The sequence below is a fragment of the Condylura cristata genome, unplaced genomic scaffold, assembly GCF_000260355.1.
Source record: "Condylura cristata isolate star-nosed mole 26May11 unplaced genomic scaffold, ConCri1.0 scaffold00007, whole genome shotgun sequence".
In the NCBI taxonomy this organism is placed as follows: domain Eukaryota; kingdom Metazoa; phylum Chordata; class Mammalia; order Eulipotyphla; family Talpidae; genus Condylura; species Condylura cristata.
In genome coordinates, this window is record NW_004567108.1 from 34,048,353 (window position 1) to 34,066,347 (window position 17,995).

The 17,995-nt window shown below is 33.2% G+C and overlaps 1 protein-coding gene across 2 annotated transcripts in view; it reads right to left on the reverse strand.

The window, feature by feature from the left end:
• Positions 1–17,995, reverse strand: part of JMY (junction mediating and regulatory protein, p53 cofactor) — a 67,442-nt gene that overhangs the window by 18,798 nt on the left and 30,649 nt on the right. Inside the window, exons 3-6 of one of the 2 annotated variants that reach the window (XM_004678180.2) lie at positions 15,625–15,775; positions 11,723–11,892; positions 2,245–2,410; positions 1,559–1,746 (exon numbers count right to left, since the gene is read on the reverse strand). In XM_004678180.2, the coding sequence (XP_004678237.1) occupies positions 1,559–1,746; positions 2,245–2,410; positions 11,723–11,892; positions 15,625–15,775 (675 nt within the window). The remainder of the gene's footprint in view (positions 1–1,558; positions 1,747–2,244; positions 2,411–11,722; positions 11,893–15,624; positions 15,776–17,995) is intronic. The other variant, XM_012721892.1, reaches the window with a different exon arrangement.

A 17,995-nucleotide genomic window follows, 5' to 3' on the forward strand; every position in this document is an offset into this window, starting at 1 on the left:
ACCTGGATACTAACTCAAGTCTTTTTTCCTCTAAATTATTCTTCATGTTGCCTCATTTTTCTAAAATATAAACCTGCTTTTATTACCCCTTTGCTTTAAACTTTTCTATAACTACAATATTTTCAGGACAGAGTGCAGGCTTACTGAAACATTATACAAATTCCCCATAACTCAGTCTTACGAAGTATAGTGCCATGATACACTATGCTGTTACATGTCTTTGTGAATACAACTTTTTCTGTTTTGAGTTACCCTTACCCTTATACTATCAACCTGCCAAATTTCTATTCAGACTCAAATTCCAGCCCACAGGGCCTTTCTTCATTCCCCTTTCTCTTATTCAGGTGTCAGGTGGTATCACATTCATCTGTTGATCTGGTTTGCCTTTTTTATAAAACTGGGAAAAGAAGAACTGTGCTTTGCTCATCATTGTAACTCAAGTCTGATGATGTGCTTATTAGCAGACTGTTACATTGAACTGAATCATTTCTGAAAGTCTGATGTGTGTAATACTTTTAAAAATGTTCTCAAAAGCTTCCAGGCTCACACACTCCATCTAATCTCAAAAGTATTGCATTTAAAAAAATGTAAAACAGTGCTTCCAGAATTCATAAAAAGTATATTATTAAAAAATCTTACTTATATTTCATTCTTCCCTACAACTTTTCTCTGTGCTGTCTACACTACTCTATACTGTACAGTGTTAGAGTTTGCAGGAATCACCAACACTGTATATTTGGTAGGTACAGAGGGGCTCCTCATAACTGCCAAGAGTAGAGCTAATCTTGTGTTGTGGAACTGGAAAGGTTCCATGTGAACTGTGAGAGAGCCATGGCTCTGGGTGCTGTGTGGATGGGCAAGTGTCTTGGATTTCTGACATACTGTGGAAGATGCCTACTTATAGTTTCTGCAATATATAAGAACTATTATTTGAAATAGTCAAGGGCTTTGATTTTCTGTGGTATATGAAGAATAGGCAGGTAGATTCTCAGAGAACATGTCAGTCACAGATGACACACTTTTGTCTGAATATATGAGATCAAAGTAAATCAGTACCACATAATTATCAGTTTGGTATAGGTCTTAGAACTGGGTCCAGATTTCAAGTCCACACTTACAGTAGCTAAAATCAACCTTATGATAATGTGGACTACAAAGGAAAGCATTTTTCTAAGACAAAGAAAATCTTATTTCCACAAGATGATTCATTCCAAATTACTATGAATGCATAAAAATTTTAAAATGTGATCAAAGTGACAAGTGAGTAAATAATCTTCAACACTGAGAAAACCACTGGCCTCCTTAAATAAAGAAGAAGCTAGGAATTCTATTACATGGGATCCCATAGTCACTTTCTTTAATAAAGTCATGTTTAATGTGGCTGAGGTGAACAGCATACTACCACTAGCTATTCTAATGTGTTTAAGACAGCAATTCTCAGAAAACTAAGTATGTTTAATGTAATGGCCTGAATACTGAGAAGAGATGACTCTTAATTCCATGAGATATGCAAGTGTTGTTAATGAATTGGGTGAGAATTATATTTAATCTATTTTACCTTTTTATTTCTGAGGTAGGCTTTCTTGGCTGAAACCCGTCCACGTCTTGCTTCTAGTTGGCGTGCCTTCTGCTGAAGTTTCTGTAGCTCCTCTCTTTGTAAATGCACAGATGCTGCCATCTCCTCCTTCTCCAGCATGGCTTCCATGCTTTCATAAGTATCATAGTATACCACTTCATCTCTCTTTTCTGTTACAGAATAGCAAACAAGGTGTGGTTAAAAACAAGGGATGTGAGACCAGACAGAATAGATACCAAACTAGTTATTGGCTCTACAACTTCTTAGTCAAAGCTATTACCTTTTGAGTGTTTTGGTAAAATAGTGATTAAGAAATACACCTCATAGGGTAAGTGCGTATATAAAGAGCTTAGCAGTGCCTGGAAAAGTTAAATAATCAATAAACATTAAAATTAATCCCCTCCCACAAAATTAATAATTTTGAGAATCTGGATTCTGGAGGAAGCAATCTTTACAAAAAAAAAAAAAAGTTAATTTACAAAGGATGTAACGTACTTTCATTGCTGAGTCTACTAAAGTACTTGTTGGACTTTAGGATCTCCTTTCAAAGGTTTTACTTTTTTTTTTTTTGCCTCCTCAGAAGAAACATATTCAATACCTAATATCCAGGTACATTTTTCTATGTATTAAAGCTTATGTGGACTTACATAGTTAAATGCAAACCATACCTGATATGAGTCTTTTGATGCTTTCCAGTTGTGCTGTCAATAGTAATTCTTCACACTTCAAGATCTCAAACTGTACTTCATACAACTGAAGTTGCAGATCATAATAATCAGCTTCTAACTGATCTAATCGGGCTATGGCTTCTGTACCACCCTGTAAACTCTGCATCTACATCAAAATAAGAATAAAAACATTTCTAGTTTGTGGGGACATGAAAAAAAACCCAAGGTATTATTATAAATGAAGGTTATATGTGATATGAGGCAGTTATCCTCAGAGAAACTTCAAAGTCAAGAAATGAAGATTCTTTAAAAAGACATAAAAACAGTAATAATCAAAACCTCATTTTATAAATAGTTATAAAGACAATAAAAATAAATTGTTCTGTCCTGACATAGTATTAATGGCATCCCCTTTTACTCTTAAAATTGTATGCTAAGTTTAAGTGATTATCCTTTTAACATAAGATATATGGAAAAGATTAGGCTGTACTCAGATAGTTACAACAGAAGGGTAAAATTTGGTCAACCATACATATCCAGGGCTTTGTCTTGTTGACCAGTTGCAACCAATCTCTCCTGTCTGATTATTTGGTTAAGGAAGGAAGTGGAAAACACTATGCTCACATACCTTTATTTTTGTCAGCTGCCTCAACCACAAGTAGCAAAGTACTCTGATCCCTGTCCAGGACCATGTACTTTAATAACACTTGAGATGGCACAGCAATAACAATACACAGCCAATATCAGATACCAAACTGAGAAAGGAAATATTCTTATTAACAAGTGACCTCACCCTCAATTTTCTAGTTAAGCAAGTTTTATTAAAAGCAATGAAGTCTTCAAAAGAAGAACAAAACCTTATCAGAGGTATAAGTGCAGACAAGAGGTCTATTATCTCTGAGAAAACAATCAGTAGACAGTGGTGGACCTCAGAAAACATAAAAAGGTAGTAGAACCAGTACAGAGAGAACATCTAAGGGGGTAAGCTAAGGAGAAAGGTTATGATAAGAAAGTCAGGGAAATCTGGGAAGACAAAATGGTGCTGTACCTCTAGGGCTTATCTAAATTTTACCATGAATGTGAAACCTTCAGTAAACAGCAAGGAGAATACGAGGTTATGCTGTTCTAAGTTCCTTCCCTGTAACATGTGAAATTTTCATCTTGGTATTTTTCTCCTGTTACCTAACTCAACTGACAACAGTTGGAAAGGAAAGAGGCCAGGGTAAAAGGGATACTAATTTCTGACAATGAAGCAGTACAGAGGGCAAGGTACCATGGCTGAAGCGTATTTATTTTTCAGGGGGACAGTGCATTCCTGAACAAGACGGAAGTCTGGAAAGTAAGTTTAGTGCTCTAAAGAGTAGCCAGTCAAATACAAAATGAAAACATGTTACTTTGAAAATTTTATCAGATGATGAACTTTTATCCTTTTGAGTAAATGTTTGCTATCAGGATATCAAACTGTGGACTTTCCAGTGTAATGCAGGTAGTACTTGCAGCATCAAAGCTGGACCCAATTCTTCAAATTCCCACAAGAATTCTCTTTAGTAAGACTAAATAGGAGGGAATACTGTTCTCATAAATATGGAAAAAGAAACAAAAAATGCTTTTAATAAGTACCAACTGATATTCATCTATTTACATCATATACTACTGACTGTACAGATGACCATTCCACACCATTCACAATAATGATATAGATTTCATGTATACCTGCTTTAACTGACTGTACTTCTATCATGATACCAGACAAAGAAATTTACACAAATTAGTGATGTCACTGTTCTGCTTTTCAGTATGCTGTGCCAGAAAACCCCATGTCATGGAAATGGGGGTCTGAAAAAGGAAGCTTTCAGAATATGGGTTTTAACAAATACTCAGCACCCACCACTGCTTGTCTTAAAGTAGGACAGTAAACAAGAAATGAAGTGAGGACTCCAAAAACAAAAACAAACAAACAAAAAAAGCAAGCCGTAATATATCCTACAAAAGGCTGACATCCAAAATATATAAAGATCTCATGTAACTCAACAAAAAGAAAATAGTCACCCTATCAACAAATGGGCAGAAGAGCCAAAAAAAAAAAGGACACTTCTCTAAACCACACAGATGGTCAACAAGAACATGCAAAAATGTTCATCATCACCTGTTATCAGGGATGTGCAAATCAAAGCCACAATGATACCATCTCACGCCTATGAGGATGGTTCAAATAAAAAAGATTAGAAATACAAAGTGTTAGCAAGGATGTAGACAAAAAGAAATGCTTCTATACTGTTGGTAGGAATGTAGACTCTCCCAGTCACTATTGATAACAATTTTGAGGTTTCTCAAATTATCAATAATGGCTGTATCATGACCCAGAAATTCCACTACTAGGTATCTACCCAAAGAATGCAAAACACTGATTGGAAAGCCTATATATGTACTCCTGTGTACACTGTGGCTTTACTTACTTACTTAGTAAGTAATGGAAACAGCCTAAGTGACCTTGTTCAAAAGAGTGTATCAGAAAAATGTAGCATATGTCTGTGACTTCTTTTTTATACTCAGATATAAAAGAATGAACGCCTACCATTTGCAACAACGTGGATGTAGCTGGAGGTGAGGATAATGCTAAGCAAAATGAATCAGAAAGAGAAAGGAATAGGATGGCTGTACTTCTGCATAGAATACAGAAAAATAAGTAAAGGTCAGTTAAACCAAACCAATAATAAACTCTTATCATCTGATTGTAGTATTAAGAAAACAGAGGGAGAGTGTGTTGGTATGAAGAAGCCCAATGCAACATGGTAGATTGTTGCTGGGGCACTGGTGATAGTCTAACTTGCAGAGTTAGAACATATAATCTCCTGTAATAGATACAAAGGTGCAAACCCACTTCACCTCAATAAATAATTTGGGGTTGGGGTGGAGAGCAGTCATAACTACCATGCACAAGGTAAAGAGAAAACATTAAAATTAAGCTCTCAGTGAAGCCTCACTTTTTTATATGGAAAAGATAAAAAGAACATGAAAGTTAGAACCAGATAAACCTGAGTAAAAATACAGGTTCCACTACTAATAGCTGCACAAACATAAACATACCACGTTGAGAGAATTATCTGGAATTCCACATTTCAGATATGAAAATTGAAAATATCCATAATTTCTTTGCTGTCAAAATAATCTCACCACCCAAGTTTAGGAAAATATGATCTAAATTGACATGAATCCCTATTTATTCCATTTAATGTAACTATTTCTGTCACTAGAATATTAATTAAATCTATCTTGAAGTTACATACCCTAAATTTCTTTCTTAAATTTGAAAAATCAGAATTCTGAAACATACTCAACTTCAGGGGCTTAAGATAATGACTTAAACACTTGTAGCTAAAAAGGTTATTTTTGAGAATTTGAGCTAATATATGTAAAGCACTAATGCAGGGCCTGAAACATTAAAACTACCAATTTTTTGCAACCACAACAAAAATACAACTCCACAATTAAGTGGTATGAATTAGAACTTCCAGAGTAGAACCCAGATAATTTTATACCTATTGATAAATAACAAAAACCAGATTTTGCACCTAGATAATAAGCACCCAAGCTGCCCCACCTCTGTCCTGACTGTGTTCACCACATTAAATCTCCTTGCTGTTGAAAGTTTTGGCAAAGTCTATAATGAAATACAAATAAACATCATAAACATGGCGATTACATTTTTTTCTCATGTTTGTATTCCCTTTGATGATTATTAGACAATACCTAATAATAGCAATCACAGTAATAGCATTCACTATGGAGTCTTTACTCTGTCAGGACCACCATAAATGCTTTTAATATAATTAGTTCCTGGTCTCATAAGTCTCTTAGAATGCATAAGTTATTTCTATTTTATGGAGAGGTTAAGTAGTTCGCTGAAGGCTGTGTAAGGGCTGTGTAAGTAATGTTTGAAGATCTGGAATCTATAGAGTTGCTTTGTCCAGTAAAGTAGCCACAACGGCTGTTTACTTTAAAAATAAATAAAATTTAAAAATTCTGTTCCTTTGTCACATAAAAAATAGTTCAAGAACTCAAAACCTTACATGTGGCTATTAGCTAAGCTATTAGAAAGTACAGGTATAGAATATTTCCATTGCTGAGAGAAGTTTTATGAATAGTAGTCTCTAAATACTATATTCAGTATCTATTATGGTACACTATAAATGCTCAGTAAATGCTTTATGACTTAAATAAAACCCCTAAAATGACCTATAGGGATTATTATGTTAGTTATGCATTTAAGATGTATAATATGCATCATTAGCAAGGCATTTTAAAGTAATATGCTTTAAAACACCAAAATTATAAAATACAAATAAGTAGCCTCAAGACTGGGTAATATTTTGCTTTATATTCATATTCATAGAAATTGTGTTAAGGAATCTCAAAGCTTTAGAAATAAATAGATGGGAAATGACTGAAACCCTCTGCCAAACAATAAAGCATACTGGTTTTTTTTTTTTAAAGAATCTTTCAATTGCAAACACTAGGATATGAAACTTACCCTTGTTTCATTAATAGTTCTTATTTTAGTAACATTTCTAATACTCCTACTTCTAGCCTGTATGATATATATTTTAATCCTTTCCAGTGACATAAAATATAACTGATGTACTCTGTAACTAACACAGGGTTGTATGTACTTGCCATGTTCATATTGTGCTATTATTTTTTAATCTGGATGGGAGGGCAGAGTACATTATTGGAAGAGTGGAGTAAAATAGTTTCATATAATTAAACTCACCTTGGATTCTACCAAAGTATTAGGTCAAACAGATTGGAAAATTTGAATACTGTGGGCAATCTGGGTTCAGAGGCTCATTTATAGATGATATGGGCACCTACTAAATTTGTGTGCAAAACTGTGTATATTTCTCTTAGTTCAGGGTTCCTATTATTCAAACCCACAAAAGAACAGGAGTCTGTAGCCTAAAAAGGGTAAAAATGACTATAATCAAGACTCAGTAACACTTAAAGAAACGGACTAAAAAGAATAGTATATACTCCTATGTGTACTAAAGGAAATGTAAAAGTTAAACAGAATTTTGACTGCCTGGATAGTATTTCATATATAGCATTAATCTAGAAATTTTGTTTGAAAATTCAGCATTATACTAATGGGAAATGTTACTAAATATTTAAAAATAATTTCTAATTTTATTTTTAAAAGTCTATTATTCTGTGACATCAGGAAGGAATTTTTATGTTTAAAGTAATTTAAGGAAACATAACACATCATCTTTTTTAAAGAACAAAAGTCTCCCATAATTTAAATCACAGGGTAGTACTCTATTATAAAGTCTTCACTGGCAAAGTATTTGTTTGGTTGAGCTTAATAATTCACATTTACTCTGTTTCTCCTGAGTAATGTGGTCACTTTAAATTAATGCTAATAAAACTGGTACAATACATCATCACAGATATATACATACATCAAGCATAATACACATACATACATAACAAGAATAAACCTGGAAAGAATGACTGAGAGTTTTACCAAATCTTTTGAAGAATTCAAATGTAACCCATAATAAAAAACAGAACAGTAAGGTAAAAGAGCATTACTATATGACACTAGGGAAAATGACCCCTTAATCATCCCAGTCTCTCAGAATCTATTTTATTTAGCCTCACCCTTCCTTGACCATCCTAGGCCAATCCTAGTGAAAACAGTGTTCTTGAAATAGTAAGTATTCACAAATATCCTTAGCAGCTCTTTTAGGCGCACTATATTGTCAGTACAACTCAATGTTAGCCCGGTAAGAACAATAGTTGATGTGATAAAGACAGTGGAACTCTACTTCACAGGCAATAAAATGTCAGAATTTTAAGTTTTGTATATTATGAATATTCCACTTGGCTATTAGCATAAAAGAGAAAGTTAACTAGACAAGGAGACTGCACTAGAAATGCTCATGACATTCTTGTAAAGAGATCCTGAATATAAAGTTAAAAAGTTCCAGGACAAGTCAAGTTCCGATTTTACATTTAAACACTAAAGCAAATAAGAAACTATAAAGGGAGAATAAAAGCACACTTTAACAAGATTGTTTTTCTAGATCATAGCCATGATAGGTTGTCTCATATACTAACATTCAAGTAGATAATCAGATGCAGATACAGTGAAGAGGATATTGGTATACCTCCCAAATTTCAAAAAGTTTTCAGAAAGCTATGTATTTTATAGAAAGTTATGTATTAAGCCAAGAGATATTTGTGTTTCTCTAGAGATTAAAATATATTACTTTCACAAATACATATTCAATATTTAAAACCCAGTATGGTCAGTCCACAGAAGGGGAACAAATATTTATAAAGCATAGCCAAATAATGTACACAAATATATAAGATTTTTATTTAATACATAAAATATGTGAAGAATTCCAGTAATAAAAACAAAATGTAATTGATCCATATGGACTTAATAGGACAGAAACTCCCATCCCTAAAGAAATGCATACACAGTCTTCTCTAGTACACATGCAGCAGCCTCAAAGATAGATTGTATGTGGGAACTTAAAACAAGTCTCAATGAATAAATGAAGACTGAAATCATATCAAACATTTTTCAGATTATAAAGGTATGACGCTAGAAATCAAAGCTAAAAAGAAAACCGTAAAAACCCAAATATGTGGAAACTAAAGAAAATGTTTCTGAATAGCTTGGGTTAATGAAGAAATCAAAGGAGGTCTAAAAAATTATCTGAAGACCATAAAAAATCATTTATAGCATTACAAACCAACATCAGTAAACAAGAAAAATCTTAAACAATCCAATCTTAAATCTGAAAGAATCAGGAAAGAATAAATTAAACCAAAAATCAGTAGAAGAAAGGAAAAATTAAAAATTAAGCAGTAATAAAAAAAAGATTCTTTGAAAGGACAAACAAAAATTATAAACCCTTACATAAACTTACTAAGAATAGAAGTGAAAACCCTAATTCAAAGAATCAGAAATGAGACAAGTACAGCAAATAGTGCAGAAATACAAAAGACTATAGATTACTATGAAAATACATATAAACAGTTGAAAAACTTAAAAGAAATGGACAAATTTTTAAACTCATGTAACCACCCAAGAGTGATGTAGGTTGAAACAGATAGGTAAATGACAAATACCAAAATCAAAGAGTAATCAAAAGTTTCCCTAGAACAAAAGTCCAGGACCAGATGCCTTCACTAGTGAAGTCCATCAGACCTTCAGAGATGATCCAATATATCTATCTTTTCAAACTCTTCTAAGTTTGAAAAGGAGGGCAGAATATTTCCAAACACTTTTCCATGGGCAACATAATCCTGAGCCTAGACAAATACAATATAAAAAACCAAACATACATAGACTGATATCTCTAATGAACACAGATTAAAAATCATCAACAAATCTTGGTAAATCAAATCCAGTAATACATTAAGAGGAAAGGGTCATACCTCATAACTAAGTGGGATTCATTTAAGGGATGCAAGGATGGTTCAGTTAATGCCATTGATACATCACAAAATAGAAACTAAACTACAATCTTATCAATAAATACTGAAAAAGCATTTGACAAAATTTCCAAACCCTTTATGATAAAAATTCCTGATAAAACAGGGACTAGAAAGAACATACATGACAAAGGCTATCTATGACAATGTAAAGGAATATGGAATAAATTAAATAATCATTATTTAGCAACATACATAAAAACTCAAAATGGATTAATAGACTTGGCTACAAGACCTGAAACCATAAAATACATAGGAGAATACACACAGACAAGGAAAACAAATGCCAAAAATAAACAAATGGAAACACATCAAACTAAAAAGTTTTTTGCACAGCAGAAGAAACCATCATAGAACATAAAAGTAACTACAAATGAGATTATTTACATATCATAGATCTTAACTTCTAAAATATAAAAAAGAACTCCCATAACAACAAAAACCAAACAACCCAATAAAAACAATGGGCAAAAGGTTATGAGTAAAAACTTCCCCAAAATAAGATAACAGCTGGCCCACAGGCACATGAAAATGTTCAACATCACCTAATACACCTAATAGAAATAAAGACCACAATGAGAGTTATACCTGAGAGCAGCCTATATCAAAAAGACCAGAAACAACACTGCTTGCGAGGATAAGGAGAAAAAGGAACTCATAGACACTGATGGTAGGAATATAAACTAGTTGCAGCCTCTATGAAAAAAATGTATGGAGCTATCTTAAAAAACTGAAAGCGGTGGTGCAGTGGGTTAAAAAACTGAAAGCAGAAATACCAAATGATTCTACAATACCACTCCTAGATATTGATCCAAGAATACAAAAACACTAATTCAAAAAGATTTATAAATTCCCTAAACAACCTAAACAACAACAACAGATGACTGGATAAAGAAGTTGTGGTATATGTATACTCAATGCAATACTACTCAGCTATTGAAAAAGGTGTTATCTTGTTTTTTGCAGTAACATGGAAACCTGAGGTGATTGATTGATAGTGATTGGCAACTTAAAAATAACTTAAAAAAATATACCAATATTAGTGTGATCAGGGAAAAACAAGTCAAAACCACAATGAGATACCACTCACCAGGAAAGAAATAAAAGAGAAATTACAGGATGTATTAGCAGAGGAAACTGTAGAATTCTAAGCCTTGTACATGCTGATAGGAATGCCAATGTTATAGCTGCTTTGGAAAACATTGGCAGTTTCTCAAAAGAGGAAAATAGCAGCTTTATTTATAAGTTTACATCAAGATAAATGAAAATTTATGTCTACACAAAAAGTTGAATGTTAATGTTCAACTTTTGTAATAATAGCATTAAAGTAGAAAGAACCTAAATGATCATCAATGGATGAATACATAAGATTTTGTGTTAGGACTATACAATGAAGTAACATTCAGCAAAAAACAAAAAACTAAAAACTAAAATTAAGAAAACAGATGAATTTTTAAAATGTGCTATCTTTAAAAAAAACTGTCAGAATCAGAAATTTTATGACTTTAATGTTCAGAAATGGCAAATATATAGAGACAGAAAGTAGGCTGATGGTTGCCTGGGGTTGGGGATGAAGGTGGGATACTTTCAGCCTAACATAATCAACTTTAACAAAATGCTGCTGCTTTAAGATTTTTATACACTTTCTTTGGGCAAAGAAACTCAACAACTGTCAGAAAGCTTTGAACTTTACAATACAAAAAAGTTTTAAAAACCAAATTCTGATACCATTTTTTTTTAACAGTACATGGATGTCTGTAGTCACACTATGATCTTACGAAAACGCCATGTCTAACTTCTGTTAGTGGCATCTCAAATCACAGGCAACAAACAGCTCAGTAGTACAAACATGAAAATTATCTGTAGAATCAGAAAATGGCAGCCTTGTACTGACACAGTACAAAGATATAACTCAAATAACAAATCTAAATTCTGAAAATTATCTTTTTCTGATGGTTTTTGTTACCTCCTCTTTTAATGCATGTTTCCTCTGTTCCAAACATATCTCTTTGGCTCTCATCATTTGCAGAGTCTCCTTAGAAACAGCATACTGGAGTTTTTCCATACGTTCAGCAGCTGCTGCCCATGATGCTTTACCAAATTTCTTCTGATCTGCTCTCATTCGATCGTACACAGCTATTAATAAATTTTTAGGAGACATTAAGACATAAAACAATTTGATATTATGTAATTTGAAAAATCTTAGACTTTTATTAACAATAAATCCTATCCCCGTGAGAACTTACCTATAACAATTCTAAACTATAATTCAGTAATCTTAGAGTCCCTCTAATGTCTTTAGTTAGCAGAGCAAATCATCATTCTCAGAAAAATCTTTTTGAAGATGGAACTTAGTTGTTAGGTAAATTCTAAGTTTTTAACAGTATCCTTTCATATGAACAGTGTTATCAAATCTCAAAGTTTCTACAAAACCTTTATTCTGTGAATACTTTTTCTCTGGCTATATTAGTAGACTTCAGAGACAAACCTATTAAGATTATTAAGATTATTAAAATTATCTAAATCCATGTGCTGAAAGCTATTAGTTTGAATTCTCCAAAAATATAGTAATGCTGTGATGTAGGAAGAAATAAACCCTATTTAATGACGAGCATGGTTCTTACTTGGAGATTAGTTAGAGTAGTAAAAACAAAGTCTAAAGAAGTCACCCACCCACAGCCTTTAAAAATAATGGAGGAAAGGAAAACCTTTTAATTTGTTACAATGTAGTCCTAGTTTAAAAGGTACTTCTTGGCAGTCAAAAAGTTACAGTTAAGTTTATTACTGATAATAGTATGGTAATAGTTTATTTTAGGCTCTTGTATGGTCAACCCAACTATACTTAAAAGTCCAACCACCTTAAGAGAGCAGAGACACTTAAAAGAAGTAGACAGTTGATTGGTACGAAATATAATCTTTAAATCATACACGTTCACTCGTGGTTTCTTCTGTATGTTCAGAAGTAGTGACTGTGATCAGTAATTTTACGCTGCTATTATTTCCTAAATATTTTTTTTTGCAAGGAAGTATAGCTCAGTAAACTTTTCTTCAGAATTTTATGAAATCTTCATTTTATAATTCATATATATTAAAAAGTACAGCTAGGTTTATTAAAAAAAAAAAAAAAGTAGTTTTCTTAATCTCAGCTTCTGCTAAGTCCTCAATGCTTAAATGCGTTTAATCACTTCTGGCGGTTACCTCTATACAGAAATACTGCTGTTTCTTGATTCTCAGTCTTTAAAAATAAATTATTGAGTTTCTGTTGTTACAGATGAGGAATTTTTTATATAGAATCTTTTTCCAGTATAATTTAAAGGCGCTTATGTTTTCTCTGTGGCTTTTAAAACCTATATATAGGAAGGTAATGTTTTCAATTCATAATAATCTTGCTCTAAATGTAAATTTTAGGGTTTCTAATGAATAAAATCTAGTAATACTGGTTGAATAAAGTGATTTACCATTCAAAATCCCTGCCCATCCTTTAAAAACTGCTGTAATATTTGTGCAACCATAAGATCAATGATGTAGTACACTGGAGGAAAAATGCAGTAGGGGATTTGGAGTTAAGGCAGCTTTGAATGAAATCCTCAATACCACCCATAACTGATGTGTAACATTGGAAAGGAAACTTGTCTTTGGGCTTAATTTTCTTGGTTGAAATAAGTAAGGAAATGAACAAATGTAAAGTATTCAAATGTCTCTTCCACTTCACATGGCACCATTTATGAGTTCATGTCTTTTCTCTCATGTATATACTACCACAGATACTCATTTTTATATATGTTGCATTATTTTCAAAGTATGTTTCAATATATCTCTGCCTGCCCAGTAATCCTGCAGGATAGGATTATAGGCATTATCAATACCTGAGATGTTTTGGTAACTTAAAAGCAAGGTTATATATATACCTATACTAGTAGAGCTGAAACTGGTACCCCATTTAAACTATCATAACAGTTCTGGTCAGAAATATGTTAGGTTGGGAAGGAAATTATTATTCCTTTCTAACTAAGGAATTACAATATTGTCTTAAGATAAATGATACGGGTTACTTGATAAGTCATAATACATTTCCTTATAAAGGTACAATGATTATAGTATATAAACAAAGAAGGCATATTAGTGGAAAAAAGAGTCCAGAAAGCAATTGAAAAGTATATGAAAGAATTTTAGTAAGTTTAACTTTTGAAGAAACAGAAATTTACTTCAGAGGATATTACAGATTAAGTAACATAATAAAAACACTGATTGAAAAAGATACCTGCACCCCCATGTTTATTGCTGCTTTATTTACAAATGGAAAAACATGGAAGCAGCCCAAATGCCCAAAAGTAGATGATTGGATTAAAAGGATGCGGTACATATATACAATGGAATATTACTCAGCAACCAAAAAAAGAAACACATGTCTTTTGCAGCAACTTGGATGGACCTGGAAAAGATCATGCTTAGTGAGATAAGCCAGAAAGAGAAAGAAAAATACCGGATGATTTCGCTCACAGCAGGAGTATAATGGACCAGGCGAGAAAATAATAAGAATAATGAACAGCCATATACCAGAGACATTTTGTGGGGGTGGAGTGGGGAATGGGATCAAAAATGGGGTGGTGGAGAGGGAAGTGGAGGGAAGTGCACGGGACTATGGTGATGGCACACAGGTGACTTGGTGATGGGAAATGATGTAAAAATAAACTAAGAAAAACAAATGACACACATATACATCCAAACAAATATAATAAAAGTTACACTCAAACTTAAAGTAGATGATCTTTACAGATAAAATTTGTATAATATAAAAACAAAGCAAATTGAAATTTAGAAAATTTAGATAAAAGATAATTACAACAAATGTCAGAGTTAATAATTACAATGTAAAAAAATCATTGATTATAAAGAGGTCTCATATCTCAATGGGAAAAAAAGCATCAGAGAAAAACAGGTTTTGAAATGTATTAGTTAGAAGAAAAGGACATACAAATACCAAATATTACATGAAAACAAGCAAAAAATATGATTAAAACCAATAATAACCAAAAGAAAAGCAACTTTTAACAAGATGATCCTACTTTTTATGTTTTCCAGTCAGTTTTATTTTTTAATGGCAATGCCAGGTGATGCTGAGGAATGAAGGAAAGTATTTTCTTTCAGCACTGGCATTCTAAAGGAATACATTAAAAAAAAAAAAAGCTTCAAGTGAAGTGTTTCGAAAACATGGTCTTGCTGAAAAAAAAAAAAAAAAAAAAAAAAAAACCTAACACTAAACTATATTGAGGTGGACAAATTATTAAAATAACGGATAGCAGTGATTTTAAGCTGCATATCCAGGAGTCTTGGAAGGATGTCTGTGGCTAGGAGTTGGAAGGAACAGATCTTCAAAGACCTTGACCTGTTTGTTCACTTGCATATATTTGCATCTGTCCTGATTTGCATCTATCCTCTGTAAAGGGCAGTCACTTAAGTATGTTCTTTTCTTGAGCTCTGACTGCAACATATCATCAAACTTGAAGGTTAGCTGTGAGAAACCCCAAATTTGTCATGAGTTGGTTAGAAATATGGGTGGCCTCAGGACTCCCCCAAATTTTTGTAAGTAGCATCTAAAGCAAGAGTAATCTTGTTGGTTGCAGAAGCCAACAGTTAACAGTTATCATCCATCATAATAACCCACTATTATTTTTTTAGTATGAGGTATATATAAACACATTATTTCCAGAAAAGACTGAAAGCATATAACCTTGATTTGTTAGTAGTAGTCCTTATTTTTAACTTAACGTATTATGAGTGGCCTTCATTTATTTTTCTGTATAGCCACTGGAAACAATCATTCATTCCAAAAATACCTAATAAGGATTATTTTGCTTGGAAGCCTACCTTTTTGAGCTTTAGCAGTTATTTCAAAATATTTGACAGTAAGATCTTGAATAGACAGCACAGCCATGTGAGCTTTCCGCTGCCAATCAGCATCTTCTTTTTGAAGACTTTCAATTCTTCGGGGACCCAGGTAATCATTCTCCATGGAAATCTTTATAAAGAAGAAAGAAAATCTCTTTTATTCATTCCTTAAACATTTGCTAACTGCTGTTATATCAGCATTGTGCTTAGGTAAATAATATTTGGTTTTTGCTGCTCTAGAAGCAATTACAAAACAAGAAAATTAAAAGAGCAATGCTTTAAGATATATGGCATAGAACTGGGTTCCTCTTTCCTCTGCTTACCTTCTTCACTTTCAGCCTTCCTACTCCACATACAAAGGATATATATTAACAGATTATTTTAGGGAGATCATGAGAAATATATTTCCCTCTTTATAACTTTTCAGGTTAAGAATTATTTGCCAATAAAATATTTAATAACTGACAAAGAAAATTAAAAACTCAGGTTTTAAGATTTGTCATAATAAACATCAGCAGATCTATATTACTAAAAGATTCTGAACTAAAAAGTCCTGATAAAAATCAACTATGCATTCCTTACAAGATTCACAACAAAAACAAAAAGGAAGTTGAAAATCAAATGATAAAGAAGGATATACCAAGGGAACGTCAAAGTGAAATTCACAGAAGTGACCATATAAACGTATATAAAGGCACAACACAGGTATAATAACATGGGGGGGGGTGGCAGCAGGATGCAATCTAGCAGTAGTCACTGACCATTTCTATACTCTACCTTGCTCTAACACATATAGAGAAAAGACTTAAAATGAGAAGTTAAGACCATATTATGATGAGGGGAAAAAAAAGAAAAATGTTGGTCCACCAATGCCACACTTTAAAAGCTGATCAAGTACCATAAGTAACACTAAAAGTTTTATAATAAATATCTAATACTGATTTTTCCCCAAAAGAAAGCATAGATTTTGTTTTTCATTAGCCCATTCCCTAGCATGACCTAGGCAATCTAAAGTATTTCCTGAATGAATAAAACACATTTTTTTAAAAGATTATTTATGTATACAGAACTGGGGTATAGATCAGAGGTGCAGGGGCAGTGAGGGTATTCACCAGGGACAGAGTGAAGAGCAGAACAGGCCGACTGATGAAGTACACTGCTGAGGGGGACAGCGGGCAGGCCAGGAGAGGTCTGCGGTGCCATGTGGATCACCTCCGGGGCAGGATAGAATACATGCTGAAGCAGCTTTAGCTTCTTAGTGTTGTGCTTTAACCCACTGTGCCACCAGGGAGGGCCCCATACGTGTTTTAATGACAAATAAGAGATGATAAATATCTTGAGGTATTGTACTAAGAGTAAATAGAGAAAAAATATGGAACTAAAGAATTAGACTTCCAGGTAGCCCCTTTGTTTTTTACTGTATTGAAATGGGAGATGGTAGAACAAATTGAGTGGTAATAAGAAGTACCCAGCAGAGAGAGGATCTATAGATGTAGTTAAGACATGGTACAAATTAAAGTATGGTGGTCCTTTATTAGAACAGAAGAAGTGAGTACTGGTGCAGTGATTTGTAGTGATTAGTTCTTAGTAAACAGAGACGACAAGTCCCCTAGTGGGTACAAAGAAAGACAGGTTTTGATGATCTTTCCTTCTCTATGTGAAGAAAAAGATCCTGATTTCTTTTTGTTCTAAGCTTTTTTTAGATCAGCTAGAAAGAATGATGCTTGTAGAAAAAGTTGATTCATAGCCCTCTAATTACCAATTTTCTTGGTGGTAAATGTTTTTAAAACAATTGCTTTGAAAGTCTCTTGGGAAATCTCCACACTGTTCCTCTCTCAAGTCATGGATATAAAATAGAGTCAATCTCAATGTGTCCATTAAGAGCTGACCAGGAGTAGTATATAAGCATTGTTTTCTCCCAAAATTTTGTGCACAGTCTCATGATGGTAACTTGTTCAGTGATCCAAGGTTACTGGTAAGTGTCCTGTAACTGAAAGTCAGGGACTGCTCCATGTGTGGATGTGTGTATATTTCTGAAATGAAAGCTTGAAAAAGTCAAGAAAGAGGGGAAAAAAGAGCCCAGGTAAGAATAAGTTGCTGCAGAAAGAGCGCACACAGAATACTGGCAGGATAACAAATCTGACTCATTAAATAAATACTAAAAATAAGACAACCCAGAGTTAGTGTGTTCGTGGTGAAACAGACACATACTCATACACTGTTGGTGGAATTATAAATTAATTAAATCTGTCTTGGAAAGTACCTCATGATATATTTTTTTTTTTAAAGATTTATTTATTTGTACATACAGAACTGGGGTACAGGCCAGAGGCTCAGGGGCGGTGAGAGG